General features: G+C 36.2%; 4 protein-coding genes across 5 annotated transcripts in view; 2 read left to right on the top strand and 2 right to left on the bottom strand.

Moving 5' to 3' along the window:
* Positions 1-207: 207 nt before the first annotated feature.
* Positions 208-3,173, bottom strand: LOC108969674 (WD repeat and HMG-box DNA-binding protein 1). Its single transcript, XM_018934544.1, has one exon. The coding sequence runs from the start codon at positions 3,066-3,068 to the stop codon at positions 279-281; it is 2,790 nt and encodes a 929-aa protein (XP_018790089.1). The 5' UTR covers positions 3,069-3,173; the 3' UTR covers positions 208-278.
* A 144-nt stretch (positions 3,174-3,317) lies between these two features.
* LOC108969672 (synaptosomal-associated protein 29) lies at positions 3,318-5,408 on the top strand. Its single transcript, XM_018934543.1, has 2 exons — positions 3,318-3,773; positions 3,827-5,408. The coding sequence occupies exons 1-2, from the start codon at positions 3,524-3,526 to the stop codon at positions 4,426-4,428; spliced, it is 852 nt and encodes a 283-aa protein (XP_018790088.1). The 5' UTR covers positions 3,318-3,523; the 3' UTR covers positions 4,429-5,408.
* Positions 5,409-6,562: 1,154 nt separating this feature from the next.
* Positions 6,563-15,617, bottom strand: LOC108969671 (heterogeneous nuclear ribonucleoprotein U). Its single transcript, XM_018934542.1, has 11 exons — positions 15,589-15,617; positions 15,020-15,425; positions 13,949-14,728; positions 13,099-13,881; positions 12,446-12,945; positions 12,240-12,368; positions 10,233-10,404; positions 8,157-9,052; positions 7,900-8,092; positions 7,765-7,844; positions 6,563-7,693 (listed from the first exon to the last, which is right to left on the bottom strand). The coding sequence occupies exons 2-11, from the start codon at positions 15,150-15,152 to the stop codon at positions 7,556-7,558; spliced, it is 3,804 nt and encodes a 1,267-aa protein (XP_018790087.1). The 5' UTR covers positions 15,153-15,425; positions 15,589-15,617; the 3' UTR covers positions 6,563-7,555.
* A 919-nt stretch (positions 15,618-16,536) lies between these two features.
* The window catches only part of LOC108969662 (parkin coregulated gene protein homolog), a 4,008-nt gene continuing 3,170 nt past the window's right edge, over positions 16,537-17,374 (top strand). For both annotated transcript variants that reach the window (XM_018934516.1, XM_018934517.1), the window contains exons 1-2: positions 16,537-16,846; positions 16,944-17,122. In XM_018934516.1, coding sequence (XP_018790061.1) covers positions 16,585-16,846; positions 16,944-17,122 — 441 coding nt within the window. In that variant the 5' untranslated portion in view covers positions 16,537-16,584. The remainder of the gene's footprint in view (positions 16,847-16,943; positions 17,123-17,374) is intronic.

Genomic DNA, 17,374 nt, shown 5'->3' with positions numbered 1-17,374 from the left:
AAGCGAAAACTTATCCTTATTTAAATTATCAACATGTCTTTTTGCAATAAACACTACATACACAGATGAATTTAATTCGCATCTAGGCTCAGGGGAAATAAACCATCCACAACACAACGGATATAAAACCATAGAAAAGCCTACGTCTTAAGTAAAACGTAATTTTCTTTCACAGCCATATAAATAAAATAAGAAAAGCTGGGTATATATACAGGGTCAATACATATATTTAAACACATAAAATATAGAACTACACTTACATAAAAACTTATTGTTTATTATTTTTTTACTATCTTCAGCTTGCCACCATTGATTAAGACTCCACCTTTATTGGAGGAATCAATTTCTGAATGTTTGCGTTTAGCCGCAAACGGATTTACCGCATTAAGCGGTGTRCGGGCAACGTCCTTTATGTCATCATTGACGGTGTCCAACTGCTCAGCATTTTTATCAGGAATGTTTTCTTGTGATTCAATTGCTTCTATGTTGGATGGGGTAGATGTTGGCGACGAATTGTGTTCCGTTGCACTTAAAATTACCGATTTTTTTCCGAAAGAAATTGGAGAATTGGACATAGCAAAACGTTTAAGTGACGCACGCCGCGCGTGCGTTAATCCCATTGCCTTTGGTGCTATTCGGTTACCAAATGAAACACTGTTGTTAAAGCTGGGACCTTGCGAACGAATAACTGGTGATAGCGCCACATTGTTGTATTGCACAAATTCGTGCAACTCTTGACGTTCACGTTGATTTTCTTCTTCAAGTTGGGGCATCAGGTCCGACAAACGATCTGAGAGATGTATACGTCCCAACTTTGTGGCATATTTCACTGCTAAGAGCAAGAGTTCGGGGCAAGCAATAGTTTCAATGAGTTCTTTGGCGCGCATTTCCACTTCACTGCGACAGGCCAATGCGAAAAGTTTGATTGCGGTTTCCTTAATTACCTTATCAGCATTATCCATATTCATAATTGAAGCACGCACTAAAGCATCCTCCAATTCAGACTTTTCCACTTCAATGTCACATATGGGTAACTGCAGAGTCAACTCCTGTGTCATTGGTCGCGGATTAGTCATCGGATATGAGCTGCCTCGACATAATACCGCTTGAATAATTTGAGTACGTTCGGATACAGCAATAATAAAGTAATTGTTTGAAACGCTCTGACTTTGTTTTAAGGTATCACAGATTGGATACCAACATTGACTCTTTAGGCTATACAATTGCAATAAACCCATGGAATCTGAAAATACAGGTGAACCACAATCTGAAAAACCAAGCCATGTTAGACGACGTTCGGGTGTTAAGGGCACTGTGAGGTGTTGAGTGCGGAGCTGCATGCCGGATGTTTGTATTAGCATTGCGGATAAATGCTGCTGAAGTGTACCGGGTGGAGCACTGTGGTAAACTACCATTATACGATCCTCATGTCCAGCCAATGCTAATACCGGTCCTGGAATAGATATTATTTCACGTTGAGTGCCCATTACGGTGAACATACGCAAAAATTGCATGCTAGTGACAACGCCCACCAATTTGTTGGTTGCTACTAAAGCTTCGGTACTTTCACAATCTGGAAATGTTACCGACCATTCCTTATTGCCGGAAGCTGCCAGCGCAATACACACTAATTTGGTTGAATTTTCCGCAGATAATGCCAAAACGCTCGTGCTCAAACTGGCCATGTTGTGGTTGCTATAGTTTGGGATGTGCAAGGAATGATGTACACTGGCATCGTGAAATTCTACATCAAGTGAACCGTCATTGCCCTCTGTATGTGCTGTTACAATACCAACATCATTCCAAACTAGATAACGATGCTCGAGATGATTTGGTGTTGCGCCTGGTTGAAATGCAGGCTGTTGTTTAAAGGACTTCACTAGCGGTTGCGGTTCAATATCGCTATGTGYTGATTTAAGCAAGGAATCGTGTGTATTTTCATCCGGATCATCCATAAATCCACCAGCCTTCCGCATGACTTGATTCTTAAGACGTTCAATTGAGATACCATCATCATCATCATCGTCACCATTTTCATCATTTACATCCAGACCATTGGCACTCATCAAATCATCATTATCATCATTGTTGAACTCAATATCACCGAAATCAACTTCCTCCGCTTCGCCGTCTKCGAATAAGACACCGTTTCCCCCTTTTGAACGAAATAGCGTTCCTAACTGACCAGTCACATCACAATAGGCTAATTCGGTACCTGTAGTATTCCAGCTTATACAGGTAATAGATTGACATTCGCTTGATGGTGCTTCGGACTTCAACGACTGCTTTCGTAAAAAATCAAATACACTTATTTCACCTTTCGTTGTTCCTGCGGCGAGAAATTGTCCATCTTTAGAGAAGCGGCAACATGTGTACTCTCCTTTGTTTCGTTCGTCAGAAAGAGTAAATTTCACTTCCCAGGTGTCTGTATTCAACACTATTATCTCTTTGCCAAGCACATATGCCAACGACTTACTACTTTGTGGCTCAAAACAAGGTGTTCCAAAATGTACTGCGTTCTCAAAACTATTTGCTTTAGGTAACCCCGAAATACTTTTTACTTCTGTGCCACTCTCAGCCAGGTTCCAGATTTTCAAGTTACCATCGCCCGATATGGAAGCTAGCAATTCGCCTTTATTGCAAATATCTATACCTAGGACAGGTCCACTATGTCCTTGTAAATGAAATTCGCTTTTGCAATCATCACTTCTCAACACCTTTATATTTGTGTCATCTGAACCAGCGGCAACGTATTTCTCGTGCACACGAAGGCAAGTGACTGGCGCTGTAAAACGCATTAATGTGCCATCACTGTCCAACTCTGGATATGTGTACGCTTGCACAGTATTTCGGTCAGTGGATGCCAGTAGGCGTTTGCCGCTGTGTGCAATACATATAACAAATTCACCTAGGCAAGTGGAGCTGGGATCATCGTCGTCAATGCCTCGCCACACGCGTATATCGCCGTCAGAGCCACACGTAATTATGGATTCATCGTTCTCGGTAAATGTAAGACTTGTGAATCCATTAGTATGCGCATAGCGCAAAGAACTGCGTTCATAGGCCATTACTTTAATAAAATATAAATCAAAACTTCTGCTAATGAAAAATTTACTACTGTGTGTAATGATTTGTTGGCGCCAAAATATTAGTGGTCAAACAGCGAAACAAAATACAATGATAACCAACCAACGAAAATCAGAAACAGGGTTGTTGTTGCAGGATTTCAGAAATAAAAATAAATAAGTGTGGTAAGCCCATGTCATATCAGCTGGACATTTCTTCTTTCTTTCATATTGACGTTTCTCGAAAGAGGGGAGTATTTGAAAGAAATTTTCTTYGTATATGAAAGAAACAGCAAGAATAACAAAATCACTGGTTTAAATTTCTGTAATTTTAAAGAGGTCACATTAAAAATAGTTAATATAAAACATCAAATTTAAATTGTATCTTTTTTACAAAGTAAAGCGCATTTTCTGTTCAAATAATAGCAGCATAACAAATACTCACGAACAAAAAAGTCATGGCCAATAATTACTTGCAGCCAGTGAATAATCACTTCGACTTCAATACAGGCGATCTAGAAGATGTAGATGATGATATTTTTTTGAATAACTCCCGCTCCAATAGCACTATATCGGGTCGTGATAGTGGAATGGAGGGTGCTGTTGGTGGTCGTAGCACCAATCCATTTGATGATCCTCAACAAATTTATGCAGAAAGACGTAGAGAAATTGAGTCTCGTTCATTGGAGTCTACACAGCGCAGTTTAGGTAGATAAGAATGCTAATATGTAACTGAAATTTATAAAAGAAATTTTTTTTAGGTTTGTTATATGAAACGGAAGATGTCGGCAAAGCTACAGCAGCTGAATTGGCAAAACAACGAGAACAATTGGAAAATACCGCGCGACAGTTAGACGAAATCAATTCAACATTGCGCTTTAGCCAACGTCACTTGAACGGCTTGAAAAGCGTATTTGGAGGWCTTAAAAATTATTTATCCGGTAATCGCGAAGTACCTTTAACCCGTACACCGAGTACACAAAGTGGTGTCAATCAATTTGGGCAAAACCAGGAACCAAGAGAAACTTCTGCTAATATTAGCAAATCACCACCACCTATGTCGCCAACGGAACGTTATGACGATCATCCCATAAGTCGCATTAGGGATGACTCGACAGCAATTAAGCAACGTGAACAAATACAAGCCCAACGAAGCAATAATCCATTCCAAACACAATTAGAATCGAATTTGGACGAAATGTGTGATAATTTGTCACGTTTAAAATTTCTTGCCACCGATCTAGGAAGTGAAATCGAATCGCAAAATGAATTATTGGACAATATGAATTATAAAATCGAAGATGTGGACTTGAAGATGAATAAACAAAATAAGGAAATTAACAAGTTGTTGGGCAAAAAGTGAACATAACTCTGTAAAATGCAAAGATTGAGATAATGGCGCAAAACGAAAAGTGCTGTAGCATCCTATGCGAATATTTGTACATTTATGTTTAACAATTAATAAATTCATGTATTTGGGTAGACCTTAAAACTCGCGCATAAATAGTAGTCTGGTAGGGATACATTCATGTAAAGTATTCAAATTTCATTATAATACATAAATATTTTAAAATGAAAGTGTGTACCTTTTTCTATTTTGCTTTCCCGTTATTAAATAAAAATATTTTGTACTTTGAAAATGTTCTCTTACAAATAATTGTGAGTGAAGTGATTTAAACTTAAATGTTATATATCGCAAATAGTCCTTATAAAATAAAATATATGTATATTTAAACATGCATAGGTATATTTAAAACATCATTATAATAAAGTTCAAGAACCTGGATTTCGATAGACAAAAAATCTGATAACCTTTTGTTGTACCCTCTATAATACTAATATGTATGTATGTTCACACAGGAATTGGTGACAAAAGCACTTGACATTGCCAATTGTTATCATGCGCTTTGCATTTTCAAGAATGAGCAAAGGCATATACTTATCATCATTAAGTTGATACGTACATACTCTACATTGCATTTGACTTATACTGCCGATGAATTGCAACAATGTTAAATGACAATCCATTTGAACATTACCAACCAAACGGGGATTACAACAAAGTTAGAACATGTGACGATGCCATAAATGTACATACATATACATATATTGCTGCTGTGCAATAAATAAGTATTTGCTACCGATTTGCCTTTGGAAGTTTAATAAAATTTACCAGAACAAAATTTGTTATTAGGAGATCAATACTGCTTCTCACGCCTCTTTAAATACGAAGGAAAATAACCGGATATCATTTGAATTCATATAAAATAACCGCTCTCAGTTGTTTAGTTGTAATTAACACTTAATTTTATTAAACATTTTATTTAAATGACAAAAGGAAAATACTGCGAATTTGAAAAAAAAGKATTATTTTGCACCTTTACAAAAACGGTAAAGTTTGGTACTTAGTACTTGGTCAGTACCAAGTAAAAATTGCTAATCTAGTAAAATGTTCTAGAAAAATTATGTACAGTACCATCAAAACTGTTAAGAGTGATCTCAATCTGTTATCTTAATACATAATTMATAAGGCGCCCCCTCGGAAACCAACCACCGTGAAAACAGTTGGTTTGTTGGCAAATGTAAAGTAGATCCTTTCCAACCCTCAGGCACAATAATGGCCGCAGTCATTGCAGAATTTAGTTTAAACGTGTCAAGTAGACTATTAAGTGAAAATAAATGTCGTTTAAGTGAAAATAATTTGTTTGGGCTAGATAGAAGATAGAAGAGAATACGGATAAATTTGCATATCGTAATATACTAAGGAATAATATACATGCTGTGTCTGCAAAATGGATTTTTATGCACGCTAACCCGGAGGCCACAGAGTCCCGAACGAACAACGCCTTTTCTTGCTTTGTCGGAATTTTGATTGTCCGGATCTTAACTTTCGAGATCTTGACTGTCGGCCTTATGTTATACACCCCAAAGAAATATTGGACAAAGAAAATGTAGAAATTGTAACGAGCTTTGAGCAGGAGTAGAGGAAGCATGAAACTCATTCTTTTGGACAAATGCCAAAGGCCAATAGAGAGCTTGTCACGTAGCTGTGAATCGGTGATTAACAAAGTATTAACCATGGTGATTATATCAATTATATTTATTTTGCCTTATAGATCTTTTAAAGTGTGCTAAATACTTGTTCAAGGTAATTTTGACTTAAGAATGCAAATTGAACCCAACATTGCATAGCTTTTCTGCAATATAACGGTTTTATCTTCTTTAACTATAAAGCTATTAAGTACTGTATTTCACAACAAGAAAGTGCGCTAAGTCTCTGTCCATAGCTGTATATACATATACTATTTCATTCTTTTTGAATACACTAGCAAACATTTTGCCCATGACCAAGTCTAGTAATATTGAATTGGTTATTTGTAAATTCCAACTGTGAATTTGTTTGTACATTTCAACCATTTTAGCGAACATTGAGTGCAATGCCTCCAAGGCGACAACAATTTCCTCCTTTACAATAAAGTAAACCCAATCTCATATGGTTTTTTTTACCACTTACGGCATGTACTTAGTAATTCTTAAATTTATTAAATTTTCAATTGTTCTTTGATTTTTGCAATATTTACTTATTTTCAGTGTACTATTGCTTCAGCTATTTGTTTAATAATATATGAATATTCAACTGAAAGAGATAATTTTAATAAAAATTAGTTTTTTTTTTGAAAATAGACAATATTTCTGTGTAACAAGAATAATTTAAWGGCTAAGTTGAAGAACATTTGTTTCCGATTTTGATATTTCAACGATCCTAATGAACTTCATGGTTTAACATTTTARAGTTTAAAAATAAAAGTTGAACAACTAAAACGGGATACGTTATTTAGTTTGTTTGCAAATAACCACGAAAATGAACAAGAACATAGAATAAGTAAAATGATAAAAACTTGTAGCAGCAGTAATAATGTAAGAAAGCAATTAAAACTGAAAGTTATTCATACTTTTTATACGCTAATTTGCTTAACTTTAATTATACAAAAATGACGGGAGTTGTTGGTGTATTGAATTATTGATAAGTAGTTATGCGGAGGGACATATACATAGATTATTTTCATTGAATGTTTTTTCCATGTTTAGAATGTAAGTTGTCCATGGCTGATGTTGAATAAAGATGTGTCTCGCGGCATAATGCAGCAAGTAACTTAGTATTTTTAACTGTTTTTTTTTCTTTTTAATTGCGTTGATTTGTGTCTTTTCATGTCATGAGCTGGTGTATTTAGGTATGTAATCGATGTTTAATTCAAAACTATATTTACTTTACACATGCTTTCAAGCATTCCTACGTTCTCTGCACCGCTCTTTGTGTGTGTATGTATGTTCCATGGGTTTATGAATAAGGTGTTTTATTGTAAGTGTATTTCAACGCGTTGTATGCATGTGTACGACAATAAAATTTGTAATTTACTTTTCCCTTTTATTTCCCCCCTTCTATATATTGAAATTGTACTATGTCACTGCGCATGCTACTACAAGGATATTCACTTTTTCCCAGCAGCGTCAACTCCAGTACTACCATTGCCCGTCATTGTCGATTGGTAGGAGTATTGTGACCAATATTGGTTCGCATCATTGGCATTGCCCATACCAGCAGTCGCTTGGGGTTGCTGCTGATTTTGCTAAAAAAATACCATAATTATTGGTGAATATACATACATATTTTTTGGAATGCTATAATGTTTGGTATTACCTGCCACCATGCCAGCCAATCCTGTTGTTGACTTGAATCGGTGTTTCCCCATGGTTGTGCTTGTTGAGCATTGGCATAACCTATGGAAGAGAGCATGGTCAGTGAAAATTAAAAACACCAAATTCTCCTACTCACCTTGCATGTCACCATAACCCCAGTACTGTTGCTGTGCGGCAGGCTGCTGTTGTTGCTGTTGATATTGTTGATGATGCGGCGTTTGTTGTTGCCAATTGCCGCCGCTGGACATTTGATGCTGTTGTTGTTGTTGTTGTTGTTGTGACTGCTGCTGGCCATAGGAGCTCCATTTTCCGCCACTTTGCGATGAACCCTAACAAGGTAAATAACAATTTGATAAAAAATAATCGAAAATTCAATAGAAATCTTAAACCCACCTTGCCACTTCCCATTCCTGTAGTCGCTGTTTTGTTGCTATTGTACTGACTATGTTGCGCATGCCCCTGCGCATGGTAGCCAGTTTGACCATGGGCACTTCCACTGCTGACAGCATTATTTGYATTACTGCCGTATTTTGTGGTCGCGCCGCCGGTCGCACCCGAACGCTCATAGCCACCGCGACTATCTTCTGTACGATTGTCGCGGTGGCCAGGCCGAAAATCCCGCTGGCTATCACCCCCGGACCGATAGTTGTCGCGTCGACCGCCGCCACCACCACCGCCTGCATTGCGTTCTCTGTGATCACGATCACGATAGTCTCGTCCGCCACCACCTCCGCCTCCACCGCTGTTACCACCATAAGAACTATAACGGCCTCCGCCGCCACCAGAATCATAACGCCCTCCACCGCCGCCCGAGCGATTGTAACGATCTTCATAGCGATTAGAACCACGATTATTTTGCGACCAGTTCTGTGGACCATTGCTATATCGATTGTTGCGATTGTCATAGCCACGACCACCCGCACCACCACTGCCTCCGCCATAGCCGCGATCGTCTCTCCAGCCAGCACGGTAGCCGGCACCACCCCCACCACCGCCACCGCCCCAGCGATTACCACCACCTGAGTGGGCACCGCCGCCACCACGACGATCGTTCCAACGATGAAAATCGCGTCGCCCTCCGCCGCCRCCACCGCCATCGCGATGTCGTCGATCATCACCGCGCTGACGATGATCACGCCGATTGCGTTTATTCGGTTGACTTTCATCCAAAGCCTTCTTGCCTTTCTCGTTGTAACGTTTGACCTCCGCCTTAGCCTCATCACCACTAAGGTCAGTGTAGATTACTTCGTCGAACCAATCCAGATCAATTGATGGCAGCGTAAAGTTGGCTGTAAGCAAATTTCCAAAGAATAAAATTGTTTGAGTTTGACATAAATGACAAATCAAGCGATTTTTTTTTTAATTCAGTTATTTTACTACAACAAAAAAATTTAAATACAGTGCGTGGATCACTTATTAAAATGGATTAAGAGACGAATATAGTCTTGTGAATCACTTCCTGGCAGGTATACACCGTAAAGTAAAAGGTGGACACACAGAAAACTAGTCAATTGACAATTTAACAATTTAAGTGGTAAAGAGAAAAAACGTTATATATGTATAGAAAATGAGTCCCTATACGAATTGATGACTGGAAGCAAAAGAAAGCTTTACGGAATATTCCTTGACCAAGACTTAAATAAAAGTCCAAATGGGTTACACCTGCAGTTATAAAAACCACCCCAGCGATAAAGAAACTTTTTCAGTACCCTTTCAAAAGCGAACTCGGTTCATGAAAATACCAAAACAAAAAAATACATTTTAAATGATTGGCACTGGTTAAATCTCAATGAATATAGATAATATGGAAAGAGTGTGAAAAAGTGGATATAAATAGCCAGACAAAATGTTTAGATTAAATAACAACAGAAGGAGTGTTTCGTGGATTTCATTGAAATCAATGTTGTGGCAAATGTGTATTCACTTTTGAAATGGTGTTTGGATATTTGAAATCCAACAAAGCTCCGATGTCCACACGCAAATTGTAGCAGCTAAAACTGCACTTAATAAATAAATAAATACAGAAAATTATGGTATAAACAAATATATACATACTTCTAAGTACATATACGTATAAAATAGTAATGTAGTACATATATAATAATATTGTGTTAACCCCTGTAAATTAAAAAATTAAAATACAAAAAATATAAAATGGCTTACATATACACTGACTAATTAAAATAATTGTATGAACGCACAAAAAGCGCGTAAATACTTTATAACTGTTAAGAAAATAGTATAATATACATGTATGTAAACTTAAAAAGGCAGAAAATGTAATTTGAAAACCTAATTATTTTAAGAGACAAACACTTTTCGCATTTTCTATTCTTTTAGCAATTTCAGATAGATGATTTGAAAAATTATTGAAGGATTATTATTTTCTTTTTTTCTTTGTGGATTTACAATACGTGCTTACGTTCTTAGTTTGCTTTATTTATTTATTTTTTCATTTTAGATAATTACCTCGTAAATTATTTAATGTTGATTCTCTAATTGTATTAGCATTGCCCTTTTCTGTTTTCTCAGTGTTGCGCCGTTTCAATTCTTCTTCATTTGGTATGCAAACAACAGCAATGCGTTTGAAGTCGCCGAAACCTTTCATTTTGCGCCGTTGTGCGGATGCATATGCATTGGTCTACAAAATCATGATCACATGTGGATGAGGTTGTTGGTTGACAAATTGTTGTTGTAGTAGAAATTAAGTTTTTGTTTTATCAATTTTGATTTTATGCTTGTAGGTACATCAGCAGTAGAAGTAGTAGTAAATAACATTTCATAAATGTTGCTCGAGTTGTTGCGAGTGTTGATTGGCGCATTTCGTTTCTAATATACTTGTACACATTGCATACTTTCATACTGTATTTAACATTTAAATGACATAACATCTCTGATCTTATACTGTACATACTTCCTCACACATGATTGAATATAATTTGTTTTCAAATTTAACGGCCATCGCGATTCTCATAGTACATGTAAATAAACCCAAACCGATAGTGCTAGGATAACTTAATACTACAAACATACCTCCAATATTATCATCACAATAAATAAGCAGCGTTTAAACCATGTAAAATACTATTTGAAATGACGCTCTCTGTTGGACACATAAGATATGTATGGCACTCATTTCGGATGAATCTAGTGGTGGATTGCTTAGACAAAAGGAATATTCAAATAATATAAGCAATAACGGCACTAGTAGTGTACGTCAATGTATTCTTTCTGGCTTCTATGTACTTACAGGCATTCTTGCCGCACGCTCCTCTTCCCATTGTGATTTAAGTAATTCACATTTTTTTCGATTATAATAAATTATCTGCTGCTGCTGCTTGAAGGTGATGACGCTGACTAAACACTATCCAATTATACTCACGGTGTATATACATACATGATAGTGACACGAGCAACTTACATTTCTAAAACTTACTTGCTTTTGTTTGTTGCTGCCTTAACTCACTTTCAGCCGAAGCAAAGTTTTTAATGGCAGTTTGGTTTCAATTAATGACTTTTTAATAGCAAATTAATATTAAAAAATAGATTTTTTAATATAAATACATGAAAAACTTGAAAAGTGTGTGTGTGTGTATCAAGAATCGTTGTATTAACGCAAACAAATTCTTAGAGGGACAAAATTAAATTTTTTTTTTTTTTGCTTAATTAATTGGGACGAAAATACTATTTATAATATGTCAAACATATTATGAAATTAACAAATAAAAAAATAAAGAATTAAATGCTATGCTTTCGTTTTGCTGCCTATTTTAAGTAGTAACACATTAATTTCCGAGAATTTAAATGGCTCAACAAACACTCTGTACAACTTTAATTGCTTTCTTTTAACTTAACTGCTTTAAAGCTAACAGCATTAGTAGGAAAAAAATAAGTTTGAACTAAATCTGTTTTCGCAAATACCAAATGAAAAAGTCCTTGATAGTAGTACTTGATTGTTCGTGCGTTTGCGGTAAATAAGGCGCAGGCTGCTGGCAGTCCTTGTGCCGTATTTTCTTCTTCTTGTTCCTCTTTCAATCTAAGGGTACGTAAGGGTCTGTACGACTTATTTTCTATTTGTTGCAGCGTTATAATAACATCATGTTAGCTATTTCGAAGATGTTGATAAACGGTTCCACACTTAATACTTTGGATCGAAGTGCGATACATAATACATTCTTTATATTCCTCTTATACCAACAGAACAAACACGCAAGCCAACTTTTCAAAAAAAAAAAAAAAACTCATGAACGGATTTACACATCATGAAAAAGTCTACATACGCAACTACATACTATATACCAAGCTTAAGGGATTTTTTTTTTTGACAAGAACTTATTTTTTTCCTCATGATCTCTTCTTAGATAAATATTTTTTTCTTTAACCTCTTCTTTCCTACTAGTTTTGCTGTTAGCCTTTTGCACCAAAACTTTATTTTGACTTTGTCAACCTAAAAACAACCGAATATTACCGAATTACCTGATCAAGTATGAAATTGCGACGTCGCTTGGTTGCAATCTCCTCTAATGGAGACAAATTATTCAAGCATAATTCGTAGACACGTTCCCAGCGACCCTTATGTAGGGGTTTACGTGGCGCGCCATCAATCTGAAATTGATTAAATAATTTATGAAAATAAGTTAACTTTTACGCTTAAAAAGTGAGTCGGAATTTCATCTACTTACGGTCATTTTGGCAATCAATGAATCTGCTCCAATCACGTGATAACGTTTTTCGGCATTTTCTTTGATGTGCTTTAAWGCCCAATGAGTTTTGCCAGCACCGGGTAAGCCTACTAACAGAATAACTTCACATTCCTTCCGACTGTTAGGTCGCTGCGGACCAGGCACATATTTTTCTTCTGGTATCAATGCGATCAGTTCATAACCGCCCAATAGAGAGACTGGCTCACGTGGTTCCGGTATGATTTCTTCATATTCATCTTCTTCGGAAGACTCAYGTCGTTTCTCTTTACCTTCATCAAGACGTTTACGTTTGCTTGGTGAGGGTCCATCCACATCTTCTTCATTCTTTTTCTTGTTATCTTTTGCATTTTCACCTTCTTTTTTATCTTCTGCTTTATCTTCAACTGTGATGTGATTATCACAATTTGCTTCAACATTTTCAGCTCTCTCGTTCGTTTTTTGTTCTGTCTGTTCATCTTCCTCGCCTGCCGGTTTATGTTCTGAAAAGATATGGTGTGCTTTAAAAACTCTATATGAACAAAACTAAAATATTCAACTGCATAACTAGTTTGTAATAGTGTACAACTCTTCCTAATAACAAAAAATAACTTGTGCTCTGGTTCACAATTTTTATAATAAAAAAAAAGTCTCACCTTCGGCTTTTTCTACGACCTTTTCACTTTCCGTTGTTTCATTGTCTTCATCTTTTTTTTCCTCCATTTCCTCGTCCTCAAGGGTGGATGGTTTCGATTTAGCTTCCTCTTCAGATTTTGCACCACCTTCTTCCGAGACCTTACTGGCTTCTTCTTTGGGGTTTTCATTTTTATCTTTATCCTTTTCTTTCTCAACCTCTTTTTCCTTTTTCGGTATGCGCCGCATCCGTTTCGGTCTCTCCAGATTCGCTAGCAAATTTTCATTATCAGCAAAATTCACATGGTACTCATAACCTTTAGTCAGAATATGTGGAAATAGTGCACCATTGTCTCCCAAAATACTTCTGTCAAATTCAAAAGCCACGCCAAGATCTTCGCCATTTAAGGTATATTTAATGTTGCAAGGTGTACTCTCTAAATCCAAATAACATCCTATTACATCATCCAATTGATATGGTTTCGAAAATTCTGTAAATTCTGAATTAGTAGCTTTGCGACCGGTCTCACAATAAGCGAATGAATTTTCTGCTTCACCCAGCAATAAAGTTGTGTCAGGCAAAGAAAAGCCGACACGAAATCCACGCACATGGGGTTCATCGCGGAACTGATGTGCACGTAATAATTGGGTCTCCTCTGCCAATCTCACTTCAAAACATACTTTACCCTCACGCACACCATAATTTGTTCGTGCTCCAGACCAAATCAATGAATATATTTCATGTGACATGGGCTTCGCCGATGTGAACGTTACGGGATCAATGCGTAGATGTAAATCGGAATCGACTAAAATAACGGTAGTAAWTAATCAATAATATGAAAAAATTTCTAAATAAATGTGGGATTAACTTACACCAACTTAAACCAAATTGCTTGTCTTCAATGGTAGGTTCATCTTCAGGATTTGTTGCCTCTTCTGCTTTAGACGGTGTACCTTGACTACCAGCGCCGCTTCGGCGTTTCGGTGTGCGAGATGTAGATTTGGACCGAGAGCGTGATCGTGATCTTGACCGAGAACGGGAACGTGAGCGGGAATGAGAACGATTATGACGTTCTTTGGAATGTGAACGTGAATGGGAGCGCCTATCACGGCTAACTTCTGGCTTAATTTCTTCCAACTCCTTTTTATTCTTCTTTTCAGCAACCTCTTTAACTGCTTTTTCTGGTTCATTATCTTGATCAACTTCCATTTCTTTGTCATTATTATTTTGAGCCTCCTCCTCAGTTTCAATATCGTTTTTATTAAGTTCCCTATCTACACCACGTTCTTCGATTTGTTGATTTTCTACTTCTTCATTTTCGGGTTCTTCTTCAATATCTTCCTCTTTTGAATCTTCTCCATTCTGATCAATTTTTTCAATGTCATATTCTGTGTGTTCCTCTTGATCGTTTTCTTCCGATTCTTGGTTTTGATTTTGATCCTCATCAATGGCTTCTATTTCACTGGAAATCTCCTTGCCCTCATCTTTAGTAGGGACGCTTTCAGAGTTAGCATTATCATCTTCTTCAGCTAGTGTCTCCAAATTAGGTTCCACTGCTGCAACTTTTACTGGTGAAGGTGAAGGAGAGCGGGTCATGGACCGAGTACGGCGGCATCTCCTACCAGGAGTTCCTGGTGTACCAGGTGCAGAACCTGATACGAAAYATATGTATTATAAATATCATAATTATTTTTCCTTTAAAATTATTCACAGTAAGTCGAAATACCCGAAATCTAATGTGTATGTCTATATGAGCTAAATTTTTTTATATCACCTTTCGTTTTTCGTAATGAAGGGTCCCTTTCTATTGCTATTGTTTAAAATAAATCGAAATATTTGATCACATAAGTTTCTTCCAAATATTTTTATTAAAAAAATAATTAAAATATTCTCGAACATAATGCTATATTCATCATCTTATAATTTATAAGCAAAAAACTTACCAATACCATCTTCTAGAAAAGCCCTTAAACGTTCTACCAAAACCGCTTTAACTCCYTTAGTATCAAGACCACGCGTTTCCAGCTCCTTTCGAAGGTCTATCACCTTCATCTTATCCAATTTGGATACATCCATATTACTTATTATGCGAACCCTTTGCCAATAATTAAATTATTTATTGTCGTCTTATTTTGTGACAATTTAATTATAAGTATTAAATATTCAGTTAGTATTATTTACTAGACGCATATGTAAGTCAAAAATAAAATGCGGTCACTCGCGGTTTCACAAATGAGAAACGGCGCGAATGCGTTTCTCGCAATCCGCTGTTACTGTGGTGGCTGCTTTTCTACTCGTTGCTTGCCTAGTACTTGAGGTGGTGGAAAGATTTCAGCGGCGAAAATCACCCTGCAAAATTTTCTCAATGTATTTTTCTGCACTTTTTGCACAAATTGCGTAATATTTCCATTGAAAATGATAAATATAAYAATAAAAGAGTATTTTTTAAATATTTTCAAGTATTTTTATGTSTGTGTTTGCACTATTTTAATATTTTTTCACACAGACTAACCAATAATTGAAAATTTCTTCGTTGTCGTTGCGCGAATGAACGAACAAACATGAACGAGCAGCGAGCGGCGCGATTCCGAAAAAATGGCGGTGAATTGGAATGGCAGATGCTAGAATTTTACGAGTTGCCGTATTCCAGAAACCACGTAGCTATAATCTAAGCACAAAAGTGGTTAATTATTATAATTAGTTCTTTAGGTAAAGGGTTTGTTTGTGTAAATGTACATACCATATAAAAAAATTTCTAGTTTTTATATAGAAAGTTTAACAATTTCAGACGGTTCCATCATTATTGTAAAAAATTATTAATACTCTAGACATGGTACAATACACACAAATCGGATAGGACAAGTTGCCACTCTATACAAACTGGTTTGAGTTCAATATTTCTACGACGTATTTCGGAGTAGAGTGTAGTGCATTCTGCAATTAGATCGTAGGATTATTGTATAACGAATTTAAAAAATAAGTACCGTTAGGATAGCTTATTTTTGTTGCATAATGTATAAAAGTCTTATTCTCCATACAAAATATTTATTCTACTTTGATGTAAAATCTCGAAATATCTGTCATTTATGCTTTTATGCCTTTCGATTTAACCACAATTTTATTACTTTTTGAAATATGTACATACRATAATCCAAACTTTTATTCTCTGTAGCAACMTATTGGGAGAATCTAATATATTTTAGTATCATTTTTATAGAGAATAAATACTAAAAACGCAAAACAACAGCCCTAACTTACAARTTATTTAAAGCTTATTAAGTTGTTTACATTTCGATTTAAGCCTAGCAACGTTTTGTTTTGATTACCACCCACACCAATGCCTTACATTGATTCCAATACATACTAGCTTGACGCTAAAAAAAATTCCTTAGATTTTAGTAGTTAGTAGCGAGTCCTAAAACTTTAGTTTATTGTTTACCCTTTGAAGTGTTGTGAGCGCGCCTACTCGACAATTYCATTATTAAAGTTCATTTCATAAATAGAGTAAATGTTAAAAGCAATGTTACATACGGCACGAGTTCATATTCCAAAACCCCACGAATGTAATGTTTATGGTAAATCAACCAAATACCGGTCTAAATCGGCAAATCCACCAACGACACGCCCTTTCACAAACTATTCTGCACAACGGGCGCGTTGTGTACCACCATTTTCAGTGCAATCGATGCAGAAAAACACTGTGGTTGTACATGGACCAATAGATGAGCCACCAGCACCCGCAAGCGCACGGGGAAAAGTGAGTGGAAAAAGTATGTATCGGATTTAATGATTGTATTTGAAATGAATCATTATACCATATGCATGTGTGTATGTCCGTAACGGCATGATAATATGTATGAATTTCAGATTTAAATGGCACCAAAAAGAAAACTATTTCCACTTTACAATTGGATTTGGGCGGAAGCAACGCCAACGGTGGTGATAGTCACAGGCGTTCTACAACAACGTTTCGCATGTATTTTGATCGTGGGGATCTGCCTATAAAAATGGAGTACTTATGTGGAGGTGATAAAATTGGTTGGACGGTAAGATTTCATACATATGTACATAAGTACATATAGTAGTTGTTTACACACTTAATGTTCATAAATAACTATTTTCTGTATTTTTATTTTTTTATTTACAAAAGTCCAAAATTGCATGCATTTCCCATACTAAAAATATTTCTTGCGTACAATTAATAAATTTGCAATGGATAAAAGTTTGCTTTATCTAAAAAGAGTCAGCAAATATTGATTGATAAATAAAAAAAAATTAATATTTATTTGTATAATTTT

The sequence above is a fragment of the Bactrocera latifrons genome, unplaced genomic scaffold (genome assembly GCF_001853355.1).
Source record: "Bactrocera latifrons isolate USDA-ARS-PBARC rearing strain unplaced genomic scaffold, ASM185335v1 scaffold_260, whole genome shotgun sequence".
Taxonomy (NCBI): Eukaryota; Metazoa; Arthropoda; class Insecta; order Diptera; family Tephritidae; genus Bactrocera; species Bactrocera latifrons.
The sequence above is the reverse complement of the archived record's forward strand: the minus strand, read 5'-3'. Positions and strand labels throughout refer to the sequence as shown.